This window comes from Panthera tigris, chromosome D2 (assembly GCF_018350195.1).
Source record: "Panthera tigris isolate Pti1 chromosome D2, P.tigris_Pti1_mat1.1, whole genome shotgun sequence".
Taxonomy (NCBI): domain Eukaryota; kingdom Metazoa; phylum Chordata; class Mammalia; order Carnivora; family Felidae; genus Panthera; species Panthera tigris.
The window spans coordinates 57,840,233-57,866,074 of NC_056670.1; the positions used below are offsets into that span (position 1 = coordinate 57,840,233).

The following is a 25,842-nucleotide window of genomic DNA, read 5'->3' on the forward strand; positions in this document are numbered from 1 at the left end:
AGAGGCCACTGTCTGGAGACGGAGTGTCAGCACCAACTGGTGTGTGGTTCACAGCAGATCTCACTTTAGCTGCTGCCCTCCCCCAACCCTCAACTAAAGATTTACATGGGGCAGATTTATGTTTGGACCTAAGACTACTTTGAGGTTGGCTCTGGACAGTCTGTAAGTTCTGTAAGATCCCCCGTAATGGATAGGTGATGGGTTGCTTCTAGAAGAGTTGTGCTATGGCTGCTTCCTTGATTGGCTTAGGCTTATCTGCTGGGAGATGTCTCTTGGCAGAAGCTAGATCTCTATTCACTTCAGGGCAATTCTAGTTTCACATGGATGTCTATGGATGACTTAGACTCAATGCCAATATATTCTTGAGGGAACAGATAGCTTGAAAGCCAAGTGAAGCAAGTGGAGGGGACTCCACGCCCATATTAAAAACTGATGAGGCAAGGCAAGCTGTGGAGAGAATTCCATGGATGAACTGTTTACGTTGGGAAAACAATTCTGAAAAACTTGCAGTTAAGTGCAGCCTTGTGGCTCGTGGTAAGGTGACAACCCCTGGTATTTGTGTTAAGTTCCTCAGGTACATTGCTATCTCAGTAACAACCTCTCAGCCATTAATGATAAGCCAACAGTAAGAAGAAGGATATTTGAGGAAACTTCTAGGTAAAACGTTTTGGGTCCAGACTCTGAAATGACCAGCTCTTTCCTGGTCTCAACAAATCCTCACAGACTCCAGTAGCACTGCAGAACTGCATTCCACTAAATCTCATCCTTCAGCCTTGTGTCTCAAGGTTTGTCTGCACATATAGTTCTAGTTCTTAGACCCTCAACGTTCCACATATTTCCAGAACTACCTTCATACACCATTGAAGCACAGTTTGGTCACTTGCCTGACTATTCAATTTTTATCTAATCCTCAGGCTACATTTCTCTGGCCATTTTCTGCCCATCTCCACTTTCCACACCCCTTGGGTCCCAGCTGTAATTTACAAAATCCCTTTGGAGACAGTTTTTCCAGCTACTACAAAAACTGTTGCTTGGACAATATATGCGGATTCTTTGGGAGAATATGGTTCAGGCTGACTAAATTCCTCAAGTGGTGTAGTCTCCTCACTTTCATCCTCCTCTGTTCCCCACCAATGTCTTCCCAGGCCTCTCTCCTCATTCTCCTAGCCAGAGGTGAGCCTAGAGTCTTCTGTCCTGTTCAGATATGGGCTGTGGCCATCAAGGTGAAGAATGCTGGGTCATGGCCACAGAGGAAGAGATACTGCATATGCAATGTGATTGTGACTGACTGTTTACTTTTGGGGTCCAGATGTTGTATGTGGCTACTTCCCGCCAGCTGAAACGTCTGGACTCTGTCACCAGGTCCCCAATCTACTCTCACTTCAGTGAGACTGTGTCAGGTTTGTCTGTCATCCGTGCCTTTGAGCATCAGCAGCGATTTCTAAAACATAATGAGGTGGGGATTGACACCAACCAGAAATGTGTCTTCTCTTGGATTGTCTCCAACAGGTGAGGCTACCCCTGGGTATTTACCCAAATATATGCTTAGGGTTATGTATGTTTGACCTTAGCTATGGGAGGGCAGGTGTAGCCAGCGATGTGAATTTCACTGTGCCCAAACATACTTGTTGTGTAAGTAGAAGAAAGTATGAAGTTTGGAGTCAGAGACTGGATGCTTGTGCCTACTCTATTTACCAAGTTGGGTAAAATGCCTTGACCTAAGGAAAATCTCATTTTTGGTTTGTTTTACAGCAGCTAGAACACAACCTATATCATAGGGCTTTGGTGGAAGTCCAATGACATCGATAAGCATTCGGTATCCCAGCTACTTAAGCAGTGCTGGGTGAACTGGGAATGTGTAGTTGGCTTCCCTGAGAGCAGATGTGAGACTCTCCATGGGCAGTGTGCTCTTGTAGGGTGGCAAAAGAAGCCAAGATTGGAGGGAGGAGACTATGGAATGTTTAGGTAAAACCAGTGATGACAGACCTGGAAAGCTCCTTTCCAAGGAGGTGAATCCTGACTAGGGTGAGCGTCCTTCATTTCTGCAGCATCACTAGACCCTGGCAAGAAGGGATATGTCCTTGGATGTCTTTTTCAGGAAGTGACCATTCCTGAGTGGCTTCCACATTATCTTGAAGTGTTAAGGGCAGGCTAATGATGTTCCGTATTACCTGGAACATGGAGCGGTCAGGACTCTGATTGTAAAGAGACTTTATTTCTTAGATACTTTCCAAGAAGAACATTGGCATGTGAGTCAATCCTATTTAGACGCCGTTATAAAATATGTATCATTTATTTGTACATGTGCTAGAATTATTGGTGCAAACTTAAATTCATTTTCTTTGGGAAAGTCAAATTTTATGAATGATGTCTACACATTATTCAGTTCTCCATAAAGTTCCAACATCTCACCCTGTGATCCACTTGCACCTCCACCACCAGCTTCTTTCCCTTTTTAAAATCATGAAATCAGGGTACGTTGAACCTTCGTGTGCTGCTGACTTTCTTCACTTACAGATGGATTCTCTATGGCACTGCCTAATCCCTTTTCTCTATTGCCCTGCCTAATCAAAAGAGATCACTTAGAACATTTATTAAAAATATAAATTTCTGGGGTGCCTGGGTGGCTCAGTCAGTTGAGCGTCTGACTCTTGATTTTGGTTCAGGTCATGATTTCATGGATCATGTGTCAGGGTCTGCTTTAACAGAGCAGAGCCTGCTTGGGATTCTGTCCCTCTCTCTGTCCCTCCCCAACTCACACACACACACACACACACACACACTCTGTCTCTCTCAAAATAAACATTAAAAAAAAAAGATTTTTTCTTTCTTTCTCTAAAGAAACAAACAAAAAGAAAAAATACAGATTCCTGGAGTGCCTGGTGGGTTTAGTCAGTAGAGCATGACTCTTGATCTTGGTGTCATGAGTTTGAGCCCCACATTGGGGGTAGAGTTTACTTAAAAATGTGGATTCCTGAAGTCCACCCTAGGCTCTCTGAACCAGAATCTCCTGGGGGTTAAAGTCCAGGATTTTTTTTTTTTTGGCATGAATTTTGTGTACTTTTAACTATTACCTCAGATGGTTCTTATGATTTGTCAAGTATGGGAGACACCAAATCATAGAATTCCCTTAGGTTAGCAAGCTCCTCTAGTACCTTTAAGATGCAATTTATTTTCTAAAATCTAATTTAAAAGATTTTAGGAACACATGGTATAGTCAAATTGAGGCATCTCATGAGAACACAGCCCTACCAACTCAATCCCTCTGAGAGTGTTCCATGAACACGTAGGTTCCTGGTTAGGGTAAGGAGGTGAAGATCAGTGACACCTTTCTCTCTGGTTCTGTTGCCCTACAGGTGGCTTGCAGTCCGTCTGGAGCTGATTGGGAACCTGATTGTCTTCTTTGCATCTATGATGATGGTTATTTATAGAGATACACTAAGTGGAGACACTGTGGGCTTTGTTCTGTCCAATGCACTTAATGTGAGTCTTAAGGTTGGGAGTTGGGTTAAATTAATGCACTTATTCTTAAATCGAGTCTAGAGTCTACCATGGAGTTTGTGCTCTTGATTCCTTTCTAGATCTAGAAGGGAGTAGGGAAGACTAAGGTTCAAACCCTGGCTCTCTTACTAATTGTGTAGTCTATGGACATGCTCCTTACCCTTTCTAAGCAGGTACCAGTGTCATCTGGAAAAACGGACAAAAACTTTGTTGCCTTTGGCAGTTAAGAAAGCAGTTTGATATGAAGCAACCTAATAGTCCCCATCTCTTTGCCTCTTTGCTTGATTCTAGTCAAAAGAGAATAAACGAGTTTCTTTTCCATAATGGTAGTAGTAACCAGAAAGTCTTTTGACTGTCTTCTTCTATGTTTGTTTTTCTTAAATCACAGAATAGTTAATTCTAATCAAGAAAATTCTAATCAAGAGTCCAATAAAACGATATGCATCCCCAGCATGACTAGGGGATACATGTTAGACATTATTTCCTAGTGCCCAAGACTATGTCTGTCACAGTAATAAATATTCACTAAATGACGTTCATTTGATGAGTCACTTGGCCATCTTTTGTAACTAATATGCAGGAGGTTTACATAGCTACCAGCTGGTTCTGTATGGTGCTGTGTTCATTAGGAGTTAATATAGGCCCAACGTGATCATGGCGGAGCACCCAAAAGGACTCTGTTGTTCACCAGAGTTACTGGACTGACCTTATGGTTTGACAAATTGAGTTGGTTTCTGAGCCTGAGATGATTTTCTGTAGATCACACAAACCCTGACCTGGTTAGTGAGGATGACGTCAGAAGTAGAGACCAACATTGTGGCTGTTGAACGAATAAATGAGTACATCAAAGTGGAAAACGAGGTAAGGAGAAATTAGAAGAACCCATGGACAAGCCAAAAAAAAAAAAAAGTTTCCTTCAAAAGAGTATCTTTACCCTGTCTAGAGATTTCATATGGAATCATAAAGTTTCTCCTACAAATCACGGTGCTCTAACTCAACCCAATTTCTTAAAACTTAGATAGGAAATGGTTTGGGGGGAAGTCAGGTCTTGGAATGCACTAAGTTAAAAGGTGTCTTCATTCCGTAGCTCCACAGAGAAACCTTGAGGGATGGGGGTTCTTTAATTGGAAACTTCTGGGAGTTGCAGTCTCATCATTGCAGATGCCCACAGGTGGCTGGGATACTGCTATCCTTCTGCTCTGTGATAGGAGTCCTATGGGTACCATTCAGTGAATTGCCACCATGTAAAGCACTTCCCTTCCTGTCTCTTTGCCAGGCACCCTGGGTGACTGATAAGAGACCTCCCCCAGGTTGGCCCAGCAAAGGGGAGATCCAGTTCAACAACTACCAACTACGGTACCGGCCTGAGCTGGATCTCATACTGAAAGGGATCACCTGTGACATTAAGAGTATGGAGAAGGTAGGTGGAGCTTGAAGAAAGGCCTGAGTGTGAGTCCTTGTGATCAGAACACAGTTGGAGGGGGAGAGCAGCCAGACTCTGCTTTCATCATTGGGGTGGAGGGATAGGGTCAGGACACTTCTGCCCAAGGGAGGTATAAGGACACACCCTCTCCTCCTCCAGAGGGCAAGATGTCAACAAGGGATCAAACAGACTTACTGGGGCTGTAAGAGTTTTCTGCTGAGCCCTTCCCTGCCTCCCTCCAGCATCATCTTCTGTTGCTGATGTAGCTCCTTTCCTGTAAGGGCATGATAGAAAGCACCCAGCCTGGGGAAGGAACTGGTGAGAACAGCAATGTGGAGGTGGTCTCTGCAGACATAATGACTTAGTTCTCTGGTCTGCAAAGTCCTGCACCTTCTCTATGAGGACTTGGGGTCTGATGTAAAAATGTAAAAGAAAAAAAAAAAGTCTAGGTAAGGATGCTGAGGTTCTCAACTGATGCTAGGCCTGACCCTTCCCTTTTCCTCACTTCTAAACAAAGATTTTTTTTAAACCCTATAATGTCTTATCATAATTACAACAACAGCTGTTGATGTGTACATTTCCAATGGTCATTACAGTTCTGAGCAACCAACAGTTGAGAAGGTAGAATGAGAAGGCATCTTTTTCCTGACATCTGGGCCCTTTTTCCCCCACCAAAAATCAATATCAGTTGAACACCTTAGAGATGAAGTAGCCAGTCAGTGCCCAGAATGTCCCAGGCTAAACATTTTTCCCCCAAAGAAGTACACGGCAAACTAATGTACAAAGGAACTGTATTTATAGGTTGGTGTGGTCGGCAGGACAGGAGCTGGGAAGTCATCCTTGACAAATGCCCTCTTCAGAATCCTAGAGGCTGCAGGTGGCCAGATCATCATTGATGGGGTAGATATTGCTTCCATTGGGCTCCATGACCTCCGAGAGAAACTGACCATCATCCCCCAGGTGAGGTCTAGAACTTTGCACGTGCAGCAGGGGACAGATTTTTCTGCAGGAAACATATGCATCTTCTTGATGTATATTCAGTTAGCAGTCTCATTTCTGCATTCTACCCAGGATACCCTACGACACATGGTTTCCAGAACTGACAAAAATAACTTTTGCATTTTGTGGCAATATACTTATGTCACTGCCAAAATCTAATCACTAGGTGGCAGCAACACAACAGCAGTCAAATAGAGCGGATGATTATTTAGCATTTCTGTAGCCCATCCTAGGTTCGCAAGACCTTTGCGATCAACATTAGCAGTTTTGCCGCTGAAGCTTGAAACCATTAAGCTTTATACTCCCCATTTGATATGGTTAAAAGATAGGGGAGGGAATTTGCTGCAGGTTTTTGCCAGCAAGTGGAACACTTAGTGCATCAGCAAAAAAAGGCTTCTCTTTGGCTTCCTCTCTGGACCCTGCCAAATAAGGCCTCTCTTGGAGGTTTAGGCGGGGTTTGGGGGGGGGGGGCGGTGGTAGGGGTGGTGATATATGGGTCCTTATTAGAACCATTCTTCCTCTGCTCTTCTAGCCAAGTCTCTGGGGGGTGGTTTTGGTTTGTCTGGTGTTAGCTCAGTTTGAATCTTTTCTGCAGTTTAATAAATTCTTCTGTACTGTCCCTTCCCCTGACCACCCGACCCTTCCACCTCCTTACCATGAGTTTTCATGGAAATCCATAAATGAATCTTAAAATGAAAAAACCAAGAACTCCTTTTAATCCTCTGGCAGCCCCTTTAGTCTTCAGTGAGGAAACTTTGCAAAAGCTTGACCACTAACCAGCTTTGCACCTCAGGCCAGTCCTCGCTACTTTCTCCTGGCCACAAAAAACAAAACAAAACAAAAAAACCCTGCTAGACCCTTTTTTGTCATTACCCTCAATAGCCCCCTCATCCCTTGACTTGCAGGATCCCATCCTGTTCTCTGGAAGCCTGAGGATGAATCTAGATCCCTTTAACAACCACTCAGATGAGGAGATTTGGAAGGCCCTGGAGCTGGCTCACCTCAAATCCTTTGTGGCTGGCCTGCAACTTGGATTGTCCCACAAAGTGACAGAGGCTGGTGACAACCTTAGGTAATGTTTCATAACCCACAGGCACTGGGAGGAAGTGAAGGGGATCCACTCGTTTGTTCCTTGGGCTAGGTAGTCCGTGGTATCATAGGATTGCTCCAGTCCCAGTGGTAGGTAGGGCGTGGAACGTTAGCAGATGAAGCTCAGAACTGAAGGGAGGCCCAGCAGCTCTGGTTTCTCTTGGAAACTTGCTACAAATGCACACTCTGACTCAACCCTACTTACTAATCAGAATCTACATTTTAGCAAGATTCCAAGGGATTTGTGTGTACATTACAGCTTAAGAAGCACTGCCTAAGAGTATTGATTCCTAACTACGCTACACACTAGAATCACCTGGAAACATTTTTTTGAAATTCCAATGCCCAGGCTGCACCCCAGACCAGTTGAGTCAGGGCCTAGGTGACTTTGGTGTGTAGCCCCAGAGAATACTTGTAAGCTTTGGTATAGAATGGCACCAAGTTTGTTAACCATCAGCAACAGATCTAGGAACTAGCAGGACTTAAGTAGATTTTTAGGCCTATGGAAAAGATTATTCAGTCCACAAATATGCATTGATCGTGTACAAAGTAATGTCATATACTGGATACGCAGACATGTGGGCCGTGTGGGTCCCTCTGGCAAGATGTGACACGGGCCTTGACACGTCTGGTTTGTGAGAACAAAAATCCTCCCATCCTTCTCTATCCTTGCTGGGAGACACCTATCCGGCATTATCAGGGCCTTGATTTCAGACCAGGGTTGAGGGTTGAAACTTAACATTTCTCTGGTGCGTGATGGGAGATCGATCATTTGGAAGGAGAGATAGCAGCTGAACACCAGACTGGGGCCTCGGTAACAGCCTATTACTGTGAAGCCCGACTGAGCCAGGCAGGAGTTTGGTACAACTGAAGTACAGTTTTACAGTGTCTCTGTTCCTACATTACAGAGAAAAACTGGAAGTTCATCTTGGGTGACTTCTCATCTCCTGCAGAAATTTTCTCACAGAGAATTACAGAACTCTAGTCTAGCCGCCCTCTGTTTAATACGTTCCCTAATGGCCACAGCAGGAAAGAGCAATTAGCGAATTCCTGAATATTTCCTCCACATCATTTCCCAAAGCTTCTTTATGTAAGTAAGAGGTCCAGCCTTCATTACTGGCTTTTAGCAAATTAAAGCGATTTGCATTTTACTAGCATATTCGAATTCCACATACATTGCATCTCACACCAAGACATCACGTTCATTAGAGAGCTATGTCTCTAATCAAGGCAGAAGGCCTTGAACAAATAATTAGCCTTGAGACTAGAATTACACATTAAAATAATGAATGGGTTTGCTAAGGCCACTAAGAAATGCCATTGGGGCATTCTGATGCAGTGTCACCCGATATTCACGGTGCCAGGTCAAATATTGCTGCACTGAACTTGGTGGCATCCCGAGTTATTTTGGAATTACTGTTGAGGTGCTGGGCTATTACTGTAGTGATGCAAAGAACTATTCCTGGGCTAGGGTTTTCCAGACTCATCAAACATGGAGATTGCCTGGGGTGCTTATTAAAAATACATGTTTCTAGGCTCCTCCCCATTCTGCTTGGGAAGAGTGGGACCCAGAAATATGAATTTTAAAATTAAGTACCTGTGGTAGGTCTTCTAATGGAGAAAGTTAGGAAAACATGGTGTTCACCTCTTCTTTTAGGTGTTCATCCTGGAGGAATCTAGGAGTAGGGGTTCTGAAAGCCTGATCCGGAACATGAAAAGTGCACGTGTATGTGCACGCACGCCCATCCCACGTTTTGCCTTGGTCCTGAGGAGCTAATGCTTGGTTTGTTCCATTGGCTACAGCATAGGGCAGAGGCAGCTGCTGTGCCTGGCCAGGGCTCTGCTTCGGAAATCCAAGATTCTGATCATGGATGAGGCCACTGCTGCGGTGGATATAGAGACCGATCACCTTATCCAGACGACCATCCAAAAGGAGTTCTCCCACTGCACGACTATCACCATTGCTCATAGGCTCCACACCATCATGGACAGTGACAAGTGAGTATGAGTGACAGAGCTGGACAGACACAACTGAGCCTTGAAAAAACTAAGCACATTAGCCGTAAGATATCTTCCAGCCAAAGATTCCGAGTTCAAGTAATGGGTCCAAAATTCTACATCACACTAATAAAAGCCAACAGGGTGTTAAGGGAACAGTCCTGAGGGTATAATAGGCAATAGTAAATTAACTGAGTGTGGGAGGTGGAGGCCCAAGCCACAAGAGGCAGATATTAACCACAGATTTTCTCAATTCAACTGGGTCTCAGCAGCTGCCTCCATACAATAACTAGAAGTTTTCTGCTTCTTCCAACTCTGACATCTTACATTTAAAATGGGGGTAATGTCCATAATCTTGGGACCTGTTTGGAGAATAGTCTCCCTCCAACAATGTATATCTTAAAAAAAACAAACAAAAACAAAAAAACAAAAACTTATGTAAATGGACTTATACTGTATATATTCTTCCACTTGATTCTTCGGCATTATCTCTGGAATCCACCCAGACTAACACAGCTATAGTTCACTCATTCTCACTGCTTTATCACCTTTTATGAATGAATATACCACAACTTAGTACTAGTTGTTCTTATAAATGCCAAGATTTGAGATGCTGCTAAGACCTTTCTTTCTCCTTTGTTTCAGGATAATGGTCCTAGACAACGGGAAGATTGTAGAGTATGGCACCCCTAACGAACTGCTGAAAAATTCTGGCCCCTTTTGTTTGATGGCCAAAGAAGCTGGCATTGAAAATGTGAATAGCACATCACTCTGACAGTAGGTGCCATGGGCTGCAGAAGGAAGGATTATTCCTTATTTTTTATGAAAGCTATCACACAGAAGTATGTGAAATGTACCTTTTAAAGAAGGGTATTACCAGCTCCAGCAGAACCCCCGTTTTGTGAACCCACTTTGATTATACCTCCTTCCTACTTCCTTTCCCAGAGATAACTACTATCCTGAATTTTGTGATAATTATATCCTCCTGCCTTTCATTTTAGTTTTACTACTTGGTATGTATCCTTAAACAAGGTGTACTTTTTAATTTATGTAAATGGCCTCACTCATACTTGACGTATTCTTCTATTGCTTTCGTTCAGTTTTATTTTTGAGATTCATGCATGTTGATGCACATAGTGAGGCTGGTTCTTTCTCACCGTTCTGTAGTGTGGCAGTGTATAAATGACACAGTGTATCCATTTTTAAAAATGTTTTTATTTAAAAAAATTATTTTAATGTTTCATTAATTTTGAGAGAGAAACAGTACGAGCAGGGGAGGGGCAGAGAGAGAGAGACATATAGAGCCCGATGTGGGCCTTGAGCCCACAAACAGATCATGACCTGAGCCAAAGTTGGACGCCTAACTGAGCCACCCACGTGCCCCAACAGTGTATCCATTTTAATGTTGGTCAGTAGGGTTTTTTCTATGGTTCCCTCCGCCTCCCGTTATGAACAATACTGCTGGGAACATTCTGGTATATTACTCCTGAGATACGTGTGTAAGAGTTTCTTTAGGATATAATGTAGGTATGGGGAGTATGCACATGTTTACATGCATACACTAGGTGATGCCAATTGAAAACCCTTTTTGTCAAACTGATGAGTATCAATTATTAATCTCTCTCTGGTTACTAGTAAGGTTTCAGTATGAGGTTTCTGCTGGCTCTTATTCATGATGCTTCATTTCCTTGTATGCCTTGTGAATTTTGACTGTAAGCTGGTCATTTTATCTGTGGATATTCTTGGAGGACTGAGTGGAATCTGAGCTCTCCTAAACAAAACTGGGAAAGCTTCTGCCTGTCACTTGGGGGCATTACCCAGAACCAGTTTGAATTCAATTCTCCACTAGGGGCTTCAAACCATACAGTTGGTGTGACTTCAGACTGCAATTCTGCACAAGGACCAACGTGTGGTTTACCAATTCTGCAGGGAGAGTCCTCCCCTTGACCTAGTGTCAGGCTAGAGACCGACACGTTGCCTTGTTGACTCCTTCTGCATGATGGGGTTTATTCCTCATTTACTTGTACACTGTTGGGTCCAGGTTTATCAGAGGGCCTCCTGTCCTGGGCTTTGGCATCTTGTATTACCAACAAAGGTCAAAGTCCTCTGGTTTCAGAAGTCACCCCAAGCTCTGACCCTTCCTTATCTTCCGGATTTTTTTGTGTCACATTATCTTGGGGTCAGTACGTTCTTGACTTCCATTTAGTGATGAAATTATATAAAATATCTTCATTTGTTCATTTTAGCTGTTGAGTGAGATGCTCAGAGACTGGAAGTGCCTGCAGTAAGAGAATAGTAGCTACAAGTCGGGATGCGGAAGGGATTTTTCCTATTTGCTCTGTTCCCATCAGCAGCACCCCTAGCAATGGCGTCTGCAGCGGCAGGCCATACGGGTGGCAGCACCGACTGCACTTTGTCTAGTACTCCCAGAACCGGTGTCCTCATGCTCCTGGGAGACACGAGCAGCTCACCCTCCCAGAAGTCTGGGTTTCAGCTCTGTGGGGCACCTCCTCTGTTTTGTTCGAAATCTGTCCCGGCGATGGGGATGGCAATTGTGGCAGGCACAGCTATTCTCCAGAGGTAGCAGTGGAGGGGTCCCAGCACCAGGGTCCAGTGAGGTTGAGCATCATTCCTGGCTTCAAAGACTCCAATCTGGCTTTCTTCGTCTCTCGGAGAGTCAGTGAGCTACCTACTGACATGTGAAAACTCCCTTTCTGCTTAGGTTTACCAGAGTTAGGGGCTGTGGTTTGCAACTAAAAATACTCTCCAGCTAATTTATGGTCACTGTGTTTATCACTTTGTCAGATAATTTTCTGTTTGGGTCTCCATAGTTGTGAGCCTCTTGAAAACAGTAACTATTTTTTTGTGTATCTCCAGGAGCTAGAATAGAGCAAGTGAACACACATTTTTTTCCAATGTTCGAAATTATATAAACACAATGGGAAAGATGTGTGCTAACAATGCAGGAGCAGGGAAAGAAAAGTAACTCCACATGATACATTGGCACAAACAGACTAAGTGTACCAATCAAACCTCAATTTTTTGCAGGCTAGTTTTGTACAAATGCCTTTTGAAATACTCCCTGAAGAAATTTGTTCCATTTAGGTCATAGGACAAGAACACATTCAATCACAAATGCACACTGATCATGACTTTGCTAACTTTTAAGTAAACACTGTTGTATAAACATTGACAGTAAGCAGAGAACTTATTTAGCTATAAGTGTGGAGTCTTCCACGTAGACTCTAAACTGTTTTTTAAAAGGCTTTATGTTGGGGCACCTGGGTGGCTCAGTCAGTTGGGCATTCAACTTCAGCTCTGGTCATAATCTTACAGTTTGTGAGTTCAAGCCCTGCATCAGGCTCTGTGCTGACAGCTCAGAGCCTGGAGCCTGCTTCAGATTGTCTCTCCCTCTCTCTCAAAAACAAACAAAAAATATGAAGAAAAAAAAAAAAAAGGAAGCATTTATCATGCAAATGGGTATGAAAAGAAAGCTGAATTAGCAATACTTACATCGGACAAAATAGATTTTAAGATAACCATAAAGGGAACAATCTAAGAGGATATAAAAATTATAAATATTTACGCATCCAATATGGACATGGGAGCAAATACATAAAGCAGTAAATAATAAAGTAATTGATAGTAGTACAATAATAGGGGACTTCAACATCCCACTTAAATCAATGGACAGATCACTCCAACAAAAAATCAACAAGGAAACTGGACCAGATGGATTTAACAAGATATATTCAGAGCATTCCATCTTAAAACAGAACACACATTCTTCTCAAAGTGCACATGGAACATTCTCCAGAATAGGTCACATATTAGGCCACAAAACAAGTCTCAACAAATTCAGAAAGTTCAAAGTCATACCAGGCATCTTTTCTGACCACAACACTATGAAACTGGACATCAACCACAAGAAAAAATCTGGAAGAAGCACAACTACATGGAAGTTAAATAACATGATACTAAACAATGAATGGGTCAAGCAAGAAATCCAAGAGGAAATTAAAAAAATACATGGAGACAAATGAAAATAAAACCATGGTCCAAGATCTTTGGGATGCAGCAAAAACTGTTCGAAAAAGGAGGTTTCTAGCAATACAAGCCTACTTTAAGAAAAATCTCAAACAACCTAGCCTAACACCTGAAGGAACTAGAAAAAGAACAAACAAAACTCCAAGAGAAGAAAGGAAGGAATAATGATCAGAGCAGAAAAAAATGATATAGAACCAAACAACAAACCATACAATAGAACAGATCAATGAAATCAGGAGCTGGTTCTTTGAAAAGATCAATAAGATTTTGATTAAAAAAAAAAGGACTCAAACAAAATCAGACATGAAAGAGGAGAAATAACTGATACCACAGAAATACAAAGGATTCCAAGAGAACATTATGAAAAATTGTATGCCAGCAAACTGAACAGCCTAGAAGAACTGGATAAATTCCTAGGAACATATGACCTCCCAAAATTGAATAAGAGAAAATATGAACAAACTGATTACTCATTCAGTTTCATTGCTGGTAATCAAAAAACTCCCAACAAACAAAAGTGCAGGACCAGATGGCTTCACGGGTGAATTCTACCAAACATTTAAAGAACGGTTAATATCTATTCTTCTCAAACTATTCCAAAAAACAGTAGAGTAAGGAAAGCTTCTAAATTCATTCTATGAGGACAGCATTACCTTGATACCAAAATCACATAAAGACATTATAATAAAAAATACGGGGGACGCCTGGGTGGCTCAGTCGGTTGAGCGTCCGACTTCGGCTCAGGTCATGATCTCACAGCCTGTGAGTTCGAGCCCCGCGTCGGGCTCTGTGCTGACAGCTCAGAGCCTGGAGCCTGCTTCTGTGTCTCCCTCTCTCTCTGCCCCTAACCCACTTGCATTCTGTCTCTGTCAAAAAAAATAAACATTAAAAAAAAAATTAAAAAAAAAAATACAGGCCAAAACCTCTAATGAATGTAGATGCAAAAATTCTCAACAGAATATTAGCAAACTAAATCCAGCAATACATTCAAAAAATCATTCACTACAATCATATGAGATTTATTCCTGAGACGCAAGAGGGATTCAATATTCGCAAATCAATCAATGCAATCCATCACATCAACAAAAGGATAAAAACCATAGGATCATTTCAATAGATGGAGAAAAAACATTTGAAAGGTAAAACATCCATTCATGATAAAAAAAAAAAAAACCTTCAACGAAGTAAGGTTAGAGGGAACATACCTCAACATAAAGGTCATATATGGAAATCCCACAGCAGGGTGGTTTGTTCGGTCGAGTGGCCAATTCCCGATTTTGGCTCAGGTCATGATCTTATGGTTGTGAGATCAAGTCCCTTGTTGGTCTCCGCACTGGGCATGGAACCTGCTTAAGATTCTCTCCCCCTGTCCCTCTGCCCCTCCCCTGCTCATGCTCTCTCTTTGAATGAATGAATGAATGAATGAATGAATGAAAAACCTACAGCGAACATCATACTCAATGGGGGGAAACTGAGGGCTTTTCCCTTAAGGTCAGGAAGAAGATAAGGATGTCCACTCTTACCACTTTTATTCAACATAGTACTGGAAATCCTAGCCCCAACAATCAGACAAGAAAAAGGAATAAAAGGTATCCAAATTGGTAAGGAAGAAGGAATACTTTCACTACTTGTAGATGACATGATACTATATATAGAAAATCCTATAAAGACTTCACAAAAACACTACTAGAACTGATAAATGAATTCAGGAAGGTTAAAGGATACAAAAATCAATATACAGAAATCTATTGCATTTCTTTTTAATTTTGTTTATTTTTGAGAGAGAGAGACAGAGTATGAGTAGGGAAGGGACAGAGAGAGAAGGAGACACAGAATCCGAAGCAGACTCCAGGCTCTGAGCTGTCAGCACAAAGCCGGATGTGGGGCTCGAACTCATGAACTGTGAGATTATGACCTGAAGTCAGATGCTTAACTGACTGAGCCACCCAGGCGCCCCTTTATTGCATTTCTATACGCTAATAATGAAGTCACAGAAAAGAGAAATTAAAACAATCCTATTTATAATTGCACCAAAAATAAAATACCTAGGAATCAACTTAACCAAGGATGTAAAAGACCTGTATGCTGTACACTATAAAACACTGATGAAATAAACTAAAGATGACACAAACAAATGGAAAAAGATTCCATGCTCATGGACTGGAAGAAGAAATACTGTTAAAAATTTCCATGCTACGAAAAGCAATCTATAGATTTAATACAATCCCTATGAAAATACCAATAGCATTTTTCACAGAGTTGGAACAATTAATCCTAAAATTTGTGTAGAATCACAAAAGACCCTAAATAGTCAAAGCAATCTTGAAAAAGAACAAAACTGGAGGTATCATAAGCCCAGATTTCAAGATCTGCTACAAAGCTGTAGTGATCCAAATGGTATGGTACTGGCACAAAAATAGACACACAGATCAATGGAACAGAATAGACAGCCCAGAAATAAACCCATGATTATAAGCTCAATTAATCTTCAACAAAGGAGGAAAGAATAAACAATGGGAAAAAGTCTGTTCAACAAATGGTGTTAGGAAAACTGAACCACTCACTTACACCATATACAAAATTAATTCAAAATGGATTAAAGACCTAAATGTGAGACCTGAAACCGTAACAACCCTAGAAGAGAACATAGGAAGTAATTTCTCTGACACTTGCTATAGCACAATTTTTCTAGATGTGTCTCCTGAGGCAAGAGAGAAAAAGACTGTAAACTATTGCTACTACACCAAAATAAAAAGCTTCTGCATAGCAAAAAATCAACAAAATTAAAGACAACCTACTGAATGGGAGAAGATATTTGCATATAATAGTGGGTTAGTATCCAAAATATATAAAGAACTTCTACAACTCAATATCAAGAAAACCCAATAATCCAATTAAAAATGGGCAGAAGACATGAATAGACATTTCTCCAAAGAAGACATACATATGGTGAACAGATACATGAAAAGATGCTCAGTATCAATCATCGGGGAAATGCAAATCAAAACCACAAGATCCACCTAACACCTGTTAGAATGGCTAAAATCAAAAACACAAGAAACAACAAACTGGTGCACCCACTGTGGAAAACAGTATGGAGGTTTCTCAAAAAATTAAAATTATTATCACACGATCCAGTAATTCCACTACTGGGTATTACTCAAAAAAATACAAAAACACTAATTCAAAGTGACATATGCACCCCTATATTTATTGTCACATTATTTACAATAGCCAAATTACAGAAGCAGCACAAGTGTCCATTGACTGATGAAGATGTGATACACACACACACACACACACACTAGAATATACTCAGCCATAAAAAAGAATGAAATCTTACCATTTGCAATATGGATGGACAGATATAAAGCTAAGTGAAATAAGTCAGTCAGAGATAGATAAATACCATATGATTTCACTCATACATGGTATTTAAGAAACAAATGAACAAAGCAAAAAAGATACAAAACAAGAAACAGACCCTGAACTATAGAGAATAAACTGATGGTTACCAAAGGGGAAGGGGGTGGGGGGATGGGTGAAATAGGTGAAGGAGATTAAAGAGTACACTTATCATGATGAGCACTGAGTAATGTACAGAATTACTGAATCACTATAATGTACACTTGAAATTATAATACTGTAAACTATACTGGAATAAAAAAGGGCTTTATGATATTTAAAGATATTAAAGTAAAAGATCGTAAAAATGCATAAAAGAATTGGCTGCAAGAAGCATTCCATTTCCATAGCATTCCTTTTTACTTCATAGGCAGGAAATAGATTATGCTATACAATTTAACTATGCAATGTAAAAATCAACTAGTTAGGGAAGAAGTAGAAAAAAGAAAAAAAGGGGTGTGTGTAAGGCAGAATTCCTTTTAAGTAAAATGAACAGAAAAACAAAGTTTCTGGAAGAAAAGAAAAATTACTTAGGACTAGTTTTGTTCTTACTGAACCTAAACAATGAACTAATGTAAGAGCTCCTTTCTTCAACTCTAACAATCAAGGCCTTGGTTGCCATATTGGTTAGTCACCTTGGTCCTCACCGTGACAGCCTCTGGCTATTCTTCCTGATAACCACTGTCATGGATTTCAGGTCCACCTACCCTCTCCTTGGCTTCCACTATGAATGATTGGTTCTGCTGGAGCAACGGTCTTTGGGACGTTTGCTGCATAAGCCCACAGCCACTCACTCTTCTCTAGGAAACAACTTTGTTGGAATCCATCTATAGAGATTGTCGAGTTATCCACTGGTTGTACCTCTAGACACAGATTTCTTTCCCAACACCTGGTGCTAACACCCTTCCCTGCTGGCTCTTTTGTTGTTTGCATCTATATGCAGGAAAATCGTGATGTTAAGGTTTAACATTCTGGTATCATAGAGACGCCTCCTAGCCTCATAGATATCTGCCTGGCTGATACTGTATTTCCAGTCTATAAACCAATTACACTTTTGCTAGCTTTTCATTTTCCTCATCAAAAGGTCTAATTTTCCTGCATACTTACCTTCAATGTTAATGGTTGACCCAAATCCTTTTGTTTAAGCCAGATTTAAAGTAGGGGTATGGCTCAAGGGCCAAATCTGGCTGTTTCTGTAAATGAAGATTTATCAGAACCACGATGCTCACTTGTTTTTGTATTATCTATGCCTACTCTTGGGTTACAGTGGCAGAGTTGAGGAGTTGTGACAGACTGTATGGCCTACAAAGCCTAGAATATTCACTGTCTGGCCTTGTACAGAAAAGGTTTGCTGACCCCTATTGCAGAATCACCAGGGTAGCCTGAATTGGATCATGCTTCCGTTCGCAAAAAGAGAATTTGCCTCAAAAATGGCATGTGATTTCATAACTGCAGTAGACAGAAATAACGGTCCCTAAAGATGTGCACATCCTAATCCTCAAAACCCATGAGGATTTATTTACCTTACATATCAAAAGGGACTTTGCAGATGGGATTAAGGATATTGAGATGACCTTATCCAGATGGGCCCAATGTAAAAAGGATCCCCAGAAGAGAGGCAGGAGGACCACAGAATGAAGATGGGGTGAGGGCAGAGACATTGGAAGATGCTATGCTGCTGGCTTTAATGATGGAGAAAGGGAACATAAGCCAATGCAGGCAGCTTCTAGAAGCTGGAAAAGGCAGGGAAACAGATTCTCCCTTGGAACCTCCAGAAGGAACTGGCCCTACCGACACTGTCTAGCTGAGTGAGTGAGACTGATTTTACACTTCTGACCTCCGGAATTATAAGAAATTTGTGTTGTTTTAGGCCACAAACTGTGGTAATTTGTTATAGCAGCAATAGGAAACCAATACAATACGATAAGTCCAAGTAGCTCTGATGAAATTGCCAATATTCTCCAAATGAAGTTGGCTTAATGACAATTCATTGATCTTCAGTGAATCCCGTTTGAGTTTGCAGACGACTACACCATCTTTTCAGCCCTGCTAAAAACGGGTTTCAGTGCTCATACCTGTCCCTCTTCTGGCAAACTGCCAGCATCTTATTCAGCATCATCATTTTTGGAGGTAATCTTTTCTTGACCTCAGCGGAGAGGTTGTGGGAAGGTCCTTTGTTAAAGTGAGTCATGGTGGCTCCATAAGAGGCGGCTGTGACACATCAGCAGTCTCTCTCAGCTTCCCTGATCCTGGACCTGAGGAGTGGCTATGGGAAAGGTTTGGAGCTTGACTCCTCTTGGGTGTCTCAGGGGACAACTAGCATGGTGGTACACGGGCAGTGACTTGTGACATGGTTGAGGCCTGCAGACCTCCCCCCACCCACCCCCGACCTGCAGTGGAGTCCCATGCATCGGCCGGCTCCCAACGTCTCCGGAATGAACACCCCGCCGCCGCCCAGACCAGAATGCTTGCTCCCTCTCACCACACCACCAGAACTTACCTCTGGGAAAACACTACACTGGCTCCCTTTTCTTGGAGGGTCACCCCTGAGTGGGGTGAGGGAATAGCTTGCAATTTGTTGTTGAACTTGTTGTTGTTCAATTTGTTGTTGAACACTCCCTTCTTGATACATGCAAAATACTAATATCGATCTTCAGTAATACTCGCATGGAAAGTTTCAGTGGGCTGAGTGAGATACAGCAAGGGTTCTTCTGTACCTAAGAAAGACATAAGAGTAAAATCTTCATCAATACAACATATTAACATATAGAAAAGTTTAAAATCCTGACCTGTACGGTGATTTAGAATGATGCGTATACATCTTGAAGTTTCTTGGTCCTCGGGCTCTAAGGTTCTGCAAGTGAAGCATCTGTGTCCTTCTAGGGCCTGTTTGTATTCCTGACCCTGAAACAAAACCCACATAAACAGAGTCCCAGCTGCACAACTAATTAAAACAGAGTGACACAAAATTCAATCCTTATTAGAACCACGTACTACTCCTAGAGCTCAGTGCACAAAAATCTACACACGTCATCTTATTTGGTTCCCACAATAATTTTGAGAGGAAGGCCAGAAATAGAGACTTTAGAGATGGCAATTCCCACCACTTCTCCATTCTCCTAGGACTTTTGGATGAAAGCACAACTGAAGAGCTACTTCCAGACAGGAAAGGGGGAAAATTCATGAGAGGAAGCAAGTAGGCAAACCGGATCGAGAGATTTTCCTCAATGACATTTCCTTCTGTTGTGTCTGAAACATCTGACACCCTTTCCTTCCGTGGTTTCTGTAACTCTTACTTTTCTGACAGCAGAAAAGCCCATTTACAAAAATTGCCTTGACGGATGGTTCTCAAACTTGGATGTGTGCACAAATCACGTGGGGCCTGCATTTCCAGCAGCTCCCAGGTGAGTGACGGTGATGCCACTGGGCTGACAGCCACACTTGCAGAAGCAAGACAAGCAGACATCTAGTGTTTAAAACAAAAGACACATTTTCAGAAACCCGTCCCCATGCCAATGACCTCCTCTTTGCCAGTGATTCCATCATTTCTTTAATTTCATATTCTTTATAGGATGCTTTTTTCCCACTCTCAAGCAGTCTTATATCCGAAGCAGTTAACTTTTTTTCCTATTAGATTTTCTTGCCTTTGATCTGTAGTCCCTCCCAATCATCTTGTAACATTTAGCTTTCCTAAAACAGGCAATCTATTTAAGAACTTCCAAGAGTTTCTTATTACCAGACTCATCAAATCTAAATTCCTTGACTTGGACCTCAAGGCTCTCCGATTTATCACTATGTATCAGGCAGTGTTCTAGCACTCTCCATGTTCCAACTCATTCAATCCTTACAACAACCCATGAGGTGGCTAGTGTTACCATCTACTTTAGAGGTGGGAGCTGAAGCATGGGTTGGGTAAGTTGCCAAGGTCACACAGCTCTTAAGTGTCTCAAGCCAGACAGTCTGGCTCCAGAACAAGGTGTAAAAACTCAGCTAGAGAACTCAAGTTTAAATTCAGGATTCATCAAAAACTTGGATGTGTGACTTGGGGAAGTCACAATGTCATTAGATCTCATTTTCCTAGTTCATAAAATAAGAGTTGGCCTAGTTGATCTGTAAGTTTCTGTACCACAGAGTCTACCTATTCAATCATGTTTTCTATCCCTTAACAGTATCAGACAATCGGGGCTCCTGGGTGGCTCAGTCGGTTAAGCGTCCGACTTCGGCTCAGGTCATTATCTCACGGCTCATGAGTTCGAGCCCGGCATCGGGCTCTGTGCTCACAGCTCAGAGCCTGGAGCCTGTTTCAGATTCTGTGTCTCCCTCTCTCTCTCTGACCCTCCCCCGTTCATGCTCTGTCTCTGTCTCAAAAGTAAATAAACGTTAAAAAAAAACAACAATATCCGACAATTGCTTCACAGTCACCCACACATCATCCTCCGCCTCCCGTCCCCAGCCCCGTCCGGCTGCTACTCCAAGCCTTGTTACTTAACCGCTAGTGCACCGGCTTCCACTTCTGTAATATCAGGAAAACACTTACCTCGTAGGGCTTCCAGTTTAGAGACTTCAGCTCTTCCATTCTGCTAGGATAAACACGCTTAAAACAAACAGGCAATTGCCTGCAGCATGGGGGTCTTGAGGGTACAGTCATTCTGTTCAAATTATATTTGACAAAATGAGTTTTTGACTTGGATTTCTTCAGTTAGCCTCCCATTTTCCAGAATCTAGACATCATTTTGAATTGTCACAGAGGTACCCTCCGAAATCTGACTAGGCTCAAGCTAAACATGGAGGGAAATCAAGAAAACACACTCATGGCCCTTAGAAATGCTTTTATTTATAAAATAACTACTTAAATATAAACATCTCTAAATATAAACACTATTCACAAGAGACTCGCATTGCTGCCTTCAGACCAACCCACTGACACACAGAGCTAAGGGGTCCACAAGTGTCTCCCAATTCATAGGATTTTAAGGCCAAAGGTGCACTTGGACGAGCAGGGGCTGGAGGTGTTCTTCATTCCCTTAAGACAGAATTCATAGTTTCTTGTTTCAAGGTAGGCTCCATATCTGAGGCAGACCTTAAGAATAAGAGCCCTCCTCAAATAGAACTTTTAGGGGGAGATTCTTTCTGTAAGGATTAGCAAATAGTTTCCTGAGGCCAAAGGGAGGTACGATCAGGCACTTTAGAATCTGTTTGGCTTAGACTACGGTCTCTGAAGCACGGAGGTTAGTGGTGAAACAGAGAATGCTTATTTCCAAGTCTAGGATAAGCTACCTCTGGGACTGCTTATCCTAATTCATATAAGACACGTGTGCTATGCTTTCTGCCTCTGTGGGTAGTAGGTGTGGAAGAAGGAGAAAGGCATCTGGTCTTCCACAAAGCCAGACTGCTTTCAGCTCCCCGTGGAACGAATCCTTTTCATGGGGTTGCTGGAGCTCTGAGCCTGTTCTCCTAAGAAAATCTATCAGTTATTGGATTGCAGGTGAAGGGCTAGGAGAGATCACACATGGACTCGATAAAGCAGAGGTGGCTGTTCGAAAGTATAGGTGGCTATACACCTAAAAGGGAAGAGAACCTTCCAGATAAAGATCGAAGGGAAATACAGACCGTAAATATTTTTTAAAAAGAGAAAACAACTGAATTTTGCAGAGCCAATCTGGAAATGCAGTGTTTGAAATAAATAAGAAAAAGATTGCAGATGGTAGTGTTTTAGGGACTTTTAGGAATTAGGGGCGGGTGTGTATGCGTGAATGTGTGTGCTGAACACTGAAGCTCTGAAACACCAGATTTGATACAACCTCAACAAACTCCTTGCCACATGCAGAAGCACAGTCTAAAAGGGCTCCCGGAGAATTCTTCACCCAAGTCAATTTCTGGTCATTTGTTCGTGGAGCACAGGACCACCCCACCCCAAACTCAGTATGGTGTAACCAGCGCCAACATCTAATGCTGTAGCACAGCTTCCAGCGTACATATAATACTGATTTTCCGGCTGGCGGCTTCTCATTCCCAAAGGCTGACCCACGACTTGCCTCTTCTCATGGTCACTGAATCCTTCATAGCCCTAGGGTCCATTTCAAATCCTAGAAAGTCTAGTGAGCATCAAGATTGACACAACCCAGTGGTGGTGAACAAGACCCATCTTGTGCCCCACTGTGCCATGGTTAAGCAATGTAGACAGGGCCTGTGTCCCAGGAGCAGGTGCCCTCTTGGGGGCCGCCAGAACCCTTCAGCAGAAGGAAAGTGAAGGCAGCAAGGTTGAGCGGGAGGGAGAATGGCTCAGGTGTATTCAGTTTTGCGGATATAATTGGATGGAACATAGCCCTTCTTCCCGTTAACTTCGGCTAACCACCACTCTGTATTTCCTGTAACATCTTTAAACTCCAGGATCTTGAGTCTCTGATTGGCTGACACACTCAGCTCATTTGGGTTCCGTGCCTTAAAGGTATAGACAGCAAAATAGACCTGGGGAGGGAGAGAAAGTGAGTTAGGAAACGGGAAACCGCTTGGAGCAATACTGTCCAACAGAACTTCCTTCAGTGGCGGGGTTGTGCGATTCCTGCACCATCCAGTATGGCAGCCTCTAGCCACGTGTGGCTGTCAAGCACTTGAAGTATTATGGCCAGTAAGACTGAGGTGCTTAATTTTTTTTTTCAAGAGATTTTGAAAAAATATTTATTTATTTTTGAGAGAGCGAGAGAGAGCGAGAGAGCATAAGTGGGGGGGGGGGGGGCGGGACACAAAATCCAAAGCAGGTCCTGAGCTATCAGCACAGAGTCCAGTGTGGGGCTCGAACTCATGAACTGTGAGATCATGACCTGAGCCAAAGTCAGACACTTAACTGATTGAGCCACCCAGGTGCCCCATGAGGTGCTTAAGTTTTAATTTTATTTAATTTTAACTAAAACTTAAATGGCTACCCAAGGCTGGTGGCTACCATTATGAACAGGGCAGATTCAAGGAAAACCAAAATCCATATTCTTTTACTCTTTCAGAGTTGCCTTAAAGAGGAGAAGGAACCTTCAGTCAATATGGAAGATGGGTGGTACTCAGTGATCAGAAGGGGAAGCCAAGAGGCCTGAGGGGCACAAGGATGAAAACACACCTGAGGAGTCTTAGGGCCTGGACAGGAGTTGATGAAGTTCAAAGTGAGCTCTTTAAACAAAATCAGAATCTAAAAAAGGACCATTTTCTCCTTCCACATGTCTAGAAACTGTCCACTGGGAGCCCAGACCTTAGATGTCTGTCCTGGGCAGTGAGTGGTAACAGAATTGCCAGAGAAATGGGCATGCCCTATGCTCATCTGTAGCACTGAGGAATGTGGCAATAGAAAGACTGGGCTGAGAATCCAGTGTGAAAATCGGTTCTGGAATCCAAAGCTTGACAGAAGCAAATACCTCCGTAACCTCGGAGTCTCTCAAACAAAGGCAACCCTGATGGAGATGAGCTCACAGACAGATGTTATAAAACACACAGAAACTCCCCGCTGCAAGAGTGAGCAAAAGCCACAAGTGGGTGACAGGGATTCCTCAGCTGTGAATGTGAAAATGACTTTAAAATATGTAGGTTTAAGATATTCAAGATGCAAAAAGGTTAGAGAGGGAGAGAGCCAAAGCATAAGGGACTCTTGAAAACTGAGAACAAACTGAGGGTTGATGGGGGGTGGGAGGGAGGGGAGGGTGGGTGATGGGTATCGAGGAGGGCACCTTTTGGGATGAGCTGGGTGTTGTATGGAAACCAATTTGACAATAAATTTCATCTTAAAAAAATAATAATAAAAATAAAAAAAATTCAAGATACAAAAGCTATGTTCAAATTCATAAGACAAGAATAGGCCATTACATAAAGAATGGGAAAAACTGAACCCGAGCCAGAATGTTATTTCTAAATTCTGTGGGAAGAAAAAAATAGCTATTTGAATAAAAACCTAAGTAGATGGGATAAACAGCAGATTTTCTAAGAGTCGCCCATGAGCTCAGCCCAGACTCCCGCACAGGCCCTGGGCGTGCCTGGGACATCCCCGCTCCCACACCTCCAGCCTTCCCGCCACCTGTTCCACATGGTGACTGGGAGCGCTTACCTGGTTGCCTTCCGCCTCACTGCTTTCTGGCTCTTCACTTCTGTCTTCCAGAGACCGGGTTGTTCTTGTACATCCTTTTATGAGGTCTTTTCCCTGCCCATTTCGCCCTGGTAGGGAGTAACCTACCATTTCTGGATGCCTGGAGTTTCTGTGGCTCCTGAGGGCAGGGGCAGGCTGGTTAATGTCTCTGACTGCTTCCATAGAGTCCCATGGCCTGGGCTGGGAGCTGGGCTCTGGGTCTGAAGGGCACCTGGAAAGACTGCTGTCTGAGCAACCCAAGTTTAAGGATGCACTGAGAGTTTCTTGGTCTACTTCCTTCGGTGCATCTTGAGGCTGTTTCTGGCAAGACCCTGAGGTAAAGGACACAGCCATGCTGCTGGGGTTGACGGTCAAGGTGCTGCTGCTGTTCTGCCGTGGGAATCTGGGAGAGGAGCTGCTATGCTCCGACTCGGTGGAGGAGTGGCTGCCAACAGAGACATCGGAGTGGCTGCGGCGGGCGTTGTAGGGCTTCAGGAAGGAGCTGTACACAAAGCCTTTGGTGACTACAGGGAGGAAAAATCAACATGAAGAGCTTTTAGTGGAAGGGATAGCAGGCGGAGTCAACAGAGAAAAAACTGTGGTTGAAAAGCTAGGTCAAGAGGCGCCTGGGTAGCTCGGTGGGTTAAGCACCCGATTCTTGGTTTCGGCTCAGGTCATGATCTCGCGGTTTGTGAGATCAAGCCCTGCCCGAATAAGGCTCCACACTGCCAGCGTGGAGCCTGCTTGGGATTCTCTTGGGATTCTCTCTCTCTCTGCCCCTCCCTGACTAGAGCTCGCTCTCACACATGCTTTTTTTAATCTTTATTTGTTTTTGAGAGAGACAGTACGAGGAGAGGGGCAGAGAGAGAGAGAGAGAGAGAGAGAGAGAGAGAGAGACAGACAGAATCCGAAGGAGGATCCAGGCTCTGAGCTGTCAGCACAGATGCTCTCTCTTTCAAATAAATAAAACTTTAAAAGAAGAAAAGAAAGCTAGGTCAATAGTGTGAGGGACAAAATAAGATGCCTAGGGACAAAAAAGATGAGACATTCAATCCCAGGTCCGATGTGGGTGGAGACGCAACTCTGGCTGCCGGCCAGCGCGTTCTCGTTACAACCCCATAACAGTGAGTGACAGGAGCCCTCGTGAAGACTCAAGAGGAAAGTATTAAAAATCACCACATGTGTGAGAATGAACATATGAAGAGAATTTAACAGGATATCTACATCATGGAAACAAAGACTAGGAGAGACTTAACTAAGGATGTGTTCAGGTACACCA

At 42.8% G+C, this 25,842-nt stretch overlaps 2 protein-coding genes across 7 annotated transcripts in view; one reads left to right on the forward strand and one right to left on the reverse strand.

Annotated features, from left to right (window-relative positions):
* Nucleotides 1-10,216, forward strand: part of ABCC2 (ATP binding cassette subfamily C member 2) — a 64,829-nt gene extending 54,613 nt beyond the window's left edge. Inside the window, exons 25-32 of the mRNA XM_015536686.2 lie at nt 1,310-1,509; nt 3,357-3,483; nt 4,261-4,362; nt 4,778-4,921; nt 5,726-5,884; nt 6,829-6,995; nt 8,816-9,010; nt 9,656-10,216. Of these exons, the coding sequence (XP_015392172.1) occupies nt 1,310-1,509; nt 3,357-3,483; nt 4,261-4,362; nt 4,778-4,921; nt 5,726-5,884; nt 6,829-6,995; nt 8,816-9,010; nt 9,656-9,785 (1,224 nt within the window). The 3' untranslated portion in view covers nt 9,786-10,216. The remainder of the gene's footprint in view (nt 1-1,309; nt 1,510-3,356; nt 3,484-4,260; nt 4,363-4,777; nt 4,922-5,725; nt 5,885-6,828; nt 6,996-8,815; nt 9,011-9,655) is intronic.
* An 11,060-nt stretch (nt 10,217-21,276) lies between these two features.
* The window catches only part of LOC102972735 (dynamin binding protein), a 115,475-nt gene continuing 110,909 nt past the window's right edge, over nt 21,277-25,842 (reverse strand). For all 6 annotated transcript variants that reach the window (XM_042960082.1, XM_042960086.1, XM_042960085.1 and 3 more), the window contains 2 exons: nt 24,546-25,087; nt 21,277-22,930 (listed from right to left, as the gene is read on the reverse strand). In XM_042960082.1, coding sequence (XP_042816016.1) covers nt 22,745-22,930; nt 24,546-25,087 — 728 coding nt within the window. In that variant the 3' untranslated portion in view covers nt 21,277-22,744. The remainder of the gene's footprint in view (nt 22,931-24,545; nt 25,088-25,842) is intronic.